Genomic DNA, 10,261 nt, shown 5'->3' with positions numbered 1-10,261 from the left:
AGCGCACCGAGTCCCTCCGTGTACCGAAAACACTTTAACTGTCCCTGACGCCCCAATTTACAAATAAACGACACTCTTATAATTACACCTTTATACAGATTAAACATCAACGAGGATTTATTTACATTTGAAAAGAACTCTGTTGGTTGCTCCACGTTATATTCGTCCACCAGGTTTGTCATTTTAAGTGAGAATAGAGAGCCTTCAGCGCTGAGGAGGCGTCGGACACTCCCTCGTCATTCAGTCAGATCATCACTCAGAATTAAGGTGCCTCAGTAGGAGCGTTTTAAGGGATCTAAGAATTTAGACACGCCCTCTTCTCGGGAGTGTATGACGATGTAAAATGCGTCTGTGTAGAGAGATCACCAGGTGTTCAGACAGACCTGATATATATAAGCAGGATATCTGAAGTACCCGGGTGGCACTTGGCACACTTTATAATGAAAGAACGTGGGCGATGATGGATTTTAGGCTTTTTAGAGCTCCTCAAGAGCCGACGCTAACAGTAGTGACAGTTCCTCAGTTCAGGTGTTTACGTTAGGAGCTCTTATACAACTTAGCGTGACGTACGTCTGCTTTACCAACTTCACAGACCCAATATTATATATATATACAGTATATATATACAGTATATTAATATATAAATATATAAATATATATAAATATATATATACAGGATATTTGAAGTGCCCAGGTGGCACTTGGCACACTTCATAATGAAGTTCCTTTATTAGATAGTAGAGTGTGCCTGCAGTCCTGTAGTGTTCTTGATAAGATCGCTTTTAGGGGTACACGGGCGCGCCTCGGCACTCCCCCCTAGTGTTCCTGCGCACTCCTGATTATGAGATTGTAAAACTTAACACACCACGACTCTCCCCAGTCCAGTTTCCCCCAATCAGGGTTGCCACTGGCACCAGACACAACAACTCACTCACTAACATTTACGAGTCTAAATATTCCCAGCTGCTCTGGACCCGAACGCTTTTATTTTCCTTCGTCTTGTTCCCACTTTTCTGCTGAATTGAACCCGAGAATGTGAGCCGTCTCTTCTCCAGGATGTTGCCCACATTAATATTCCTGCAGTCAGCTTGTGGTGTCCCTGATCGGAGGGTAGCCGGACTGGCGAGGGGCTGGCGAGGGGTGCGGATATAAAGCCCCGGTCGCGGGGGGAGATGGGTATGCCGTGTAAAGAAATTCAGCCAAGTGCGGCGCTTAAGACTTTCCTGCAGGAATGTTAATCAGTGTAAGTGATGTTGTGGTAGCGGCGCTAATCAGAGCTCATCTATAATTCATGCAGTCATTTGAAGGCCCGGCGTGTAAAGGAAAGTATGACAGCAGCGGGGGCGCTGATGGATTTTAGGCTTTTTAGAGCTCCTCAAGAGCCGACGCTAACGGTAGCGAAAGTTCCTCAATTCAGGTGTTTACATTAGGAGCTCTTATACAACTTAGCGTGACGTACGTCTGCTTTACCAACTTCATGTCTGTTTACTTCCGGCTAGTGCCGCGATGCGTCTAGACGTCTCCTCACATGTTTCTCTAGCTTCTATCAATATTATTAATATAAAATACACCAAAATAACTAAATATAAATAACACTAAATATAAATAATAATAAATATAAATAAAACAAAATTTAAATAAAACTAAATATAAATAATAATAAATTAAAATAATACTTAATTTAAATAAAACTAAATAACAATAACACTAAATTTAAATAACACCAGAGTTAAATAAGACTACATAAAAATATGAACAAAAAAAACAAGAAATATAAATAACACGAAATACAAATAATAATAAATTAAAATAACACTAAATATAAATAACACTATAAAATACATTAACATAACAATGAATATAACTAACACTTAATTTAAATAACACTAAATTTAAATAACACTAAATTTAAATAAGACTAAAACTAAATAAGACTAAATTTAAATAACACTAAATATAAATATATATTTAAATATAAATAACACTAAATATTAATAACAAAATAAATAACTTAAATTATAAATAACTTTAAATAGAAATAACACTAAAATAAATAACACTAAATAAAAATAACACTAAATAAAAAAACCACTAAAATAAATAACTTTAAATATAAATAACACTAAATATAAATATCTTTAAATATAAATAACACTTTAAAATACACTAAAATAACAATTAATCGAAATAACAATAAATATAAATAACATTAAATATGAATAACACGAGGTGTTTAATAAAGACGTTATTAGTTATGCAGGATGTGTCTATCATTATAACGTTATGACCTGCACGGGTGATTTAAATAATACTGTTTCCTCGTTCTGGTGTTTTAGGTGGGAAGGACACCGGGGTTCCTTCCTGTAATAGGAGTGTATCGATATCCAGCTCTGTAGTGATGGATAAAACAAACCACAAGCTGACCATCTTACTGTTGATAAGCACCGTAACGGCCACTTCCTGTCAGCTCCTGTAGACACCACAGTTATAAGTGCTTTAACTGGCTCTGAGATGTGCGGGGTATCGAGTACTGCGGTAGGAATAACTTTATTTTAAAACTTTAGGATGTTTAGGATTTAAAAACACCTTAAATATGCAACACGGATCTCTCTTGGGTGTATTGTTTTCAGAAAGCATAAAAGCATTTTAGAGTTACATCATCCTTTATACCATAATATGAGGTAAAAATGAGCTCCAACCTCCTACAACAGTTAATAACCTATGAGAGAACATGAAAACCTGAAATGTATGACCAAATTCAACGTTTATTATCTATTTTTGCGACCATGCCCGCTGTGGTATTACGGTGGTACTCCAGTGATCCCGAGACCTGAGCCCACCGTAAACACCGCTCATCCCGAGGGTTTGTTTACACAGTTCTGGGATTAACGTGACGTCAAAGCTCCCCGGGTGACCGCTCGCCGCTGCTTTAAACCGCGCCGTAAACGCTCCGAACGCATCGACCGGCCCTAACGGAGCCTAGCAGGGGCCCTCGCTGTCGTCACGGGAGTCTGCTGGGGTCGTCCGCAGGGTCTCTGATGATGCTCAGAGTGATGTGATTTCTCCTGCCCTAAATTTAGCTCCGGTGCTCTCAGCTCCTCCGAACAGCCTTCATTACTGGGTGTGGCCCACAGCACCAAACAATAATAACGGGATTTAGCGTCACGACATCTCAAAGCAAAACGGGGCGACATTTATTAAAAAGTGCTCATTTTAATTTATATTAAAAATCAAGTATCATTTACAGTTCAGTCCGTGTTCAATTATTATAATAATACATGAATTTAATCAGTTTAACCACCAGGATTGTGGTGGGTCCAGTTTATTGGGTAAAGGGTAGGAAACACCCTGGACAGGTCATCAGTCGAACACAGTACACACACACATTAACCTGGCTGAATGTCTTTGTATTGTGGGAGGAAACCGGAGCACCAGGAGGAAACCCACGCAGACACTGGGAGAACATGCAAACTCCACACAGAAAGGACACAGGAGCTTCTTGATGTGTGGCGACAGTGCTACCCACCGAGCCACCGCATCGCTCCACGGTTACCATATAAGGTTCGAATTGCTGTTAAAGTGAACGATGTGCAATAGTGATTGATATATAACATACTGTATATTATACTATACCTCACATCATATGCCAACAAATTCTAAAACTATGGTTCATGCACAGAATACTTTATATGTTTTAGGACAATAGGAACAATAAACGTGTCCATAATAAACACTTGTAGCATTTTACCAAAAATATATTGTAGTTTGACGATGTTTAAATTGCTTTATACTCAAACCACTAAGAAAAAGGCAGCAATCGATCTGAATCATTTTCTTCTGGGTGGTTTTATGTATTTAGACTAGGAGTGTCAAACAGCTTCAAATAAAACTTAAACTAAAGGGGAAAAAAAACCTGCTAAGTAACTTTAGTCCGTCTCCTCAGCATTACACAGGGCGGTAAGCACCAGGTCTAACCCCGGACCTGAGACCCAACTGCACAAAAGTTACATCCATCACGTGTGAATTCTGAATCTGTTTATAAACTTTTGGTGCTTGGACAGACCAAACTACAAGTTTCAGTGGCATCTGATCAATTGATGTAATTCCAGGTTCATTTTTCAAGCTTTCAAGGTACTTCGAAAATAGCATCAGTTTCTGGGGGTCTGTATGTTTGTGTGTTGCATTTTAATAGACCAAAACCAGTCCATAAAAGGTGTTACTAATGAGCAGATTAGTTAAGTTATGCCTAGTTCACACTACACAATTTCTGCCTTGAATTTGTGTATTCGCTCGCCGGCAGGTCGCCATAGATGTGGCAGCTCTGAGCTCTCGATCGCTATGTGTGAACCGTTCAACGACATGATCCGAGCGGCTCGCCGGGCGCTCACAGACTCGAGGAAAAATATCTAGCATGTTAAATATCTGGACCTGTCGGTGACTCAGAATCGTGTAGCGTGAAAAGTGTTGCGATCGGGTTGTGATTGTTGTGAACGCAAGATACAGAAGGGAAACCTGGGGGACGAGTGGAAAAGGAGCATAATATAATCAGTTTTAATCAGAATACATCAGCACACACACAAGCTTTACGGTATTTGTGACTTATCGTCCACGCCAAACCATCATACCCACGCTGCATTGCAAAAAATATTTATTAACCTCCAGCTCACTACAGAACAGAACGATCTCTGCTGACCGCGTAGCCAAATCCACTCGGGTTCATTTCTTTTTCGTACTTGTTTTTACACTACACATCAGCGATCAAACTGATCGATTTGATTGCTCGCTTATTGTTGACGTGTATTTTCGGACGTGGTATCTCTAAACCTCTCGTCACTTCTCGCGTTTGTTTTCGTGACAAAACGTAGTTTGAAAGACCAGACAGACTCGTCTGAGATTCCTCCCGGTAATAGACGGTGTAGTGTGTGACCCCCTGTCACCGATCAGTCGTGTAGTGTTAAAACCAAATGACTTAAAAGACTCCCGATTACAAGAGATCAAGTTGTGTAGCGTGAACTTGCCATTAGGTAGGAAGAACCTCCAAGATTCACTCTTGGCTGCTTTGGTTTTGAATCATGGTGTTTTGTCGCCACCTAGCGGCCATAAAGTGCAATTTGACTTTTTCTACAGTGATCCGAGACGTTCACAAAGTTTGTGACGGGTTGATTCTTTTTCCAAAATAGTTTTGGGATTTAAACTTTCATTAAGCTGCTTTATTTTAGGGGTTTCAAAGTGAAGGCAGGTCAGCAGGTCATTTTTCACCCTCACGAGTACGAGAGGATTTTACAGAATGTTTACAAAAGACTACACCAGGGTTAATCTTGGTTTTCAGTCATGTCCTTTATGCACAGAGATCTTTTAATAATTTTATAGGTTGTACAGGGCAAAATGCACAAATTCTTAGCCATTTTTCTCCAAAGATGTGAACTTTGACCCATCCTCGCTGTTACTTGTTGATCTCTGTCCATGCAGAATGTTCCACAAGAGGTGTTTTAATCAATACACACACTTACACTGTTCCTGTTCCTTTTTAGAACTTAGCAGGCATCAAATTAGAAATTAATGCAAATCCAATAAAGCTGAGAGTGTAAAACATTAAACCATTCTTCTGTGTGCTGCTTTTAATTAGATAATTATCAAATATAGTGTACAAATTACTGCCTTTATTAAAATCTGCATTTTACCTGCTGTCCAAACTTTTAAAAAATGTTGTGTGCATTAAACTGTGCATATATTTATTTATTCCGGTTTTATTTTATTTATTTATGGTACATATATTTTAACCAATCCTACAAACCAGATTCACAATAGAAAAAAAAAATCAATTTTTATTAAAATAATTTATTACAATTTATTCTCAAGTCCTATAAATTCCTCGCTGGGCTTTTTCGAGGTCTTTCTAGCCTTGATGCACTGGTAGGTGATGAGGACTCCTGCGACCACTCCTGCGACCACGCCTGCGATGGTGAGACTGAAGAGAACATTAAGAGCCACTTCAGCTTCTGGACCTGGTAGATCCATCCCCAGGAAATTCACCATCATCAACTTGTGTATGGAGGGCGTGGAGGTTGGAGGTGTGCTCGTTCCTGCCGAAACAAAACAACACGATGTCGGTGCGATATTTCGACTGAATTCAGTAACCATAGTTTTAAAAAATTGTATTCGCTTTCTGTTACCTTCCGTTCCAGTGTTTTCACATTCATGGGGCCCTTGGCTGGGATCTGGGAAGCCGTTGCAGTTGGCGACGGTGGCGTAGTATTTGACAGAATCCTTGGGGATACGTGGTAGGGATGGATCCGAGCGATTCACGTAAAAGAAACCGAATTTCTCAGCAAAACCCGTCGCCCATTCCAGGTTATCCATCAAAGTCCAGGCTGTATAACCACGGATATCCACGCCGTCGAGCAGATAAGCTGGTGAGAGAAAACAACCGAATTGGTTCCATTTCTGTCACCAGGACATTACATCTGTTTCTCTACATACTTTGTTGGCTCCTTTCATGCTGTTCTTCAATGGTCAGGACCACCACAGAGCAGGTATTATTTAGGTGGTGGATCATTCTCAGCACTGCAGTGACACTGACATAGTGGTGGTGTGTTAGTGTGTGTTGTGCTGGTATGAGTGGATTAGACACAGCAGCGCTACTGGAGTTTTTAAACACCGTGTCCACTCACTGTCCACTCTATTAGACACTCCTACCTAGTCGGTCCACCTTGTAGATGTAAAGTCAGAGACGATCGCTCATCTATTGCTGCTGTTTGAGTCGCTCATCTTCTAGACCTTCATCAGTGGTCACAGGACGCTGCCCACGGGGCGCTGTTGGCTGGATATTTTTGGTTGGTGGACGATTCTCAGTCCAGCAGTGACAGTGAGGTGTTCAAAAACTCCAGCAGCGCTGCTGTGTCTGATCCACTCATACCAGCACAACACACACTAACACACCACCACCATGTCAGTGTCACTGCAGTGCTGAGAATGATCCACCACCTAAATAATACCTGCTCTGTGGTGGTCCTGTGGGCGTCCTGACCATTGAAGAACAGCATGAAAGGGGGCTAACAAAGCATGTAGAGGAACAGATGGACTACAGTCAGTAATTGAACTACAAAGTGCTTCTTAAATTAGGTAGAAAAATAAAACTCGACAATACTGTGAAACTCCAAGACCGGAGCCTGACACATAACGATTGGCCTGAATGGGTTTTGAATCATAGTGTTTTGTCGCCACCTAGCGGCAATAAACTGAACTGTTGATAACTTCTTCCAGCGTGACCTGAGATATTCACAAAGTTTGTGATGAACAGGTTGTTTCTTTATGCAAAATAGGTTTGGGTTTTAAAAAGTAATTAAGTAATTAAGCTGCTTTTTAGGGGTTGTGAAGAAAAAGTGAAGTTTTTCCTCAAAAGATGTGAATTTTGACCATCCTTGCTGTTACCTGTTGACCTCTGTCCCTGTAGATCGTTCCAAAAGAGGTGTTTTAATCAATCCACAGAGCGAATTGTTGAAATTTCCAACCCCAGGACGTTATGTGTAAAAATTTTTATGAAAACTAACTTAAAAATGCATTTTTAATGAGAAATGTATAATAATGTGGTTTAAATCCATGTTTTAGTCACGTTCCCAGGTTTTCACTCAGTCAGTCCTGTTACCCTCACATAATCATCCTTCTGATAATAAAAAATGTGGAAATATTCTCATCAATCAGCTCACATTTTGAACAGAAATGTTCATTATCTGTATCTACTGAAGGTCACGGGAAGAGCATTAGTAGGTTCTCCCTTTATTCCCTTGTATGTTTGAAAATATTGTAACTCTGACTGAGAAGATTCATCTCCACGTTCATTCCTGTTACCAACATTTATTCTTTATTTTAAAAAGAACATTTTGTGTTCTTTTTTGTGTCACTAGACTGTGCCCGGTGTTCTGGTGCTTTAGTATGTTCTCCATGCTGCTATATTTCATGTATTTACTAATTGTAGGTTAAATGCTCAGTCCTGTTACTCATATTCAGCTCGTCTTCCACTTAGAAACCTTGTAAAAATGGAACAAAGGTGCCTGAGATTCGACCAAAACACATTCTGAGTAGTGAAGTGTGTGTGTTACTAGATTCAGTGTTGAATCACCTGGTTTGTACGTGAGCTAAAGTAACGTGGGTTCTACCTTTCAGAGCCTGGTTGATGTAGTTTTTGTAGTAGTGAATCCTGTGCACGTCGTTTAAGTTCACGTCTCCTCTCTCTGAGATGCCGTTCTCGGTGATGTAAACAGGAGGGTTCCCGTACTCGTCCTTGATGAAATTCAGGATTTTTCTGAATCCAGGCGGTGTGATTTTCAACCAGGCCGATCCAGAGTCCAGCCACGAGCGGTCATGAATGGTCCCGACTCCTCTATAGCAATATAAATAGAAATGAAATATTGAAATAACTGCATGGTTGATGTGAGGGAAATTGTATTCATGTATAATGTGGATCGTTCCTGCAGTGTGGTGCCTTTAAAATGTACTTTTTAAATACTTAACAAATGAGTGACATCACAAATACTGTAAAACTGAGTAAATTCAGTGTTAAATAACATAACAAATGGTCGTTCTCTTAGAACGTGGCAACAGGGTTATTCAGTATTAAATAATACGACTCTTCTGAAAGTATTAATACATTACCGGCAGAAGACATCATTCATTAAGATAATGGAATAAATTATTAAAATAAGAAAAATCCTCTTGGTTTTATTTTATGTTTAAAACATATTATTAATATTATTTTCAAAATCATGCAGAAAGTTTAATTAGCTAAGCCAAACTGCTCACATCTGAATGTAAGTAATCAAGTACATGTAATAGTTATTGTGGTGCTTGGGTGATACAGTCATAAATTGAGCTTCACCACTAGATATGTTCTGGGGAAACCCGAAATCTGTCCATAGGGAAATTCAGTATCTCCAGTTAGCCTGGCTGCATGTTTTTGGACTGTGGGAGGAAACCCACGCATACACGGGGAGAACATGCAAACTACACACAGAAAGGACCCGGACCGACACGCCTGGGGATCGAACCCAGGACCTTCTTGCTGTGAGGCTACAGCGCTACCCACCGAGCCACCGTGCCCTGAGTCAAGTCAAGTCAAATTTATTTATATAGCGCTTTTTACAATAGGCTTTGTCTCAAAGCAACTTTACAGAATCCAGGACCGACAGACCAAAAACCTCCTGTTGAGCCGCCGAGGGCAACTGTGGTAGGAAAAACCCCCTTAAAATTACAGGAAGAAACCTTGAGGAAGATAATAGAGATCGGTGTGAAACTCTCAGTGTGAGACACGGATCTCCATATGAACCCAGCTCGTGAAGGTAAAAAGAAGTGGTTTGTATTGTAGTGTTGAAGGGGGGTATGTTAGTTACAGCCCTCTTCCATTAGAGCAAGCAAAATATGATCGGGTAATCGGATATGACTAAAACAGGAGGAAAATTGGGGGAAATGTAATAAAAAAAAGAATTATTATAAGAATTATTATACATTATAATAAATTATATGTATTGTAAACAACAAAGCAGATTTGTGACCTACATGACAAATATTATCTGTATTGTTTTATGTTTAATTGATGTCTAATCAAAATCTACAGACTTTATTGATCTTTATTGACTCTCGGTGGAATAACTCACCTGTCAGCATCGTAATGTTGAAGGTTTTTATAATCCACGTCAAAGGCGAGCACGGTGGTGTAGTGATTAAACCCGAAGTAATCATGAGTGCCTTTAATCCTTTTAATCTCCTCAGGGGTGAATTCTGGAAGACTTTAAAAAACACGAGTACATACACACGACTATAAAATCTCACTGATTTACTGATTTACTGATTAATTTATTGATCCCTAAAGGAAACCTGCAGAGTTACAGCAGCAATTCAAACATTACAAGCATCACAAAAACACGTCCATGTAGTTCAATAGAGAAATAAAAGTAAAATAAAAAACAAACAATAACAACTAAGGAGTAAGACTAAAAGGTGCAATTAATAGATATATAGACAGATAGATAGACAGACAGATATATAGATAAATAAATAGATAGATAGACAGAGAGATAGATAGATATACAGATATATATATATATATAGATAGACAGACAGACAGACAGACAGACAGATAGACAGACAGATATATAGATAGATATAGACAGACAGAAAGACAGATATACAGATATATATATATATATAGATAGATAGATAGACAGACAGACAGATAGATATACAGATATATAGATAGATAGACACA

At 39.2% G+C, this 10,261-nt stretch overlaps 1 protein-coding gene across 1 annotated transcript in view; it reads right to left on the bottom strand.

Annotated features, from left to right (window-relative positions):
- Positions 1-3,926: 3,926 nt before the first annotated feature.
- Positions 3,927-10,261, bottom strand: part of LOC134324696 (lactase/phlorizin hydrolase) — a 28,611-nt gene continuing 22,276 nt past the window's right edge. The window contains exons 15-19 of the mRNA XM_063006619.1: positions 9,651-9,782; positions 8,157-8,380; positions 6,174-6,410; positions 5,846-6,083; positions 3,927-3,993 (exon numbers count right to left, since the gene is read on the bottom strand). Of these exons, the coding sequence (XP_062862689.1) occupies positions 3,927-3,993; positions 5,846-6,083; positions 6,174-6,410; positions 8,157-8,380; positions 9,651-9,782 (898 nt within the window). The remainder of the gene's footprint in view (positions 3,994-5,845; positions 6,084-6,173; positions 6,411-8,156; positions 8,381-9,650; positions 9,783-10,261) is intronic.

Source organism: Trichomycterus rosablanca, chromosome 12, assembly GCF_030014385.1.
Source record: "Trichomycterus rosablanca isolate fTriRos1 chromosome 12, fTriRos1.hap1, whole genome shotgun sequence".
Classification (NCBI taxonomy): domain Eukaryota; kingdom Metazoa; phylum Chordata; class Actinopteri; order Siluriformes; family Trichomycteridae; genus Trichomycterus; species Trichomycterus rosablanca.
This window is presented reverse-complemented; position numbering and strand designations above follow the sequence as displayed.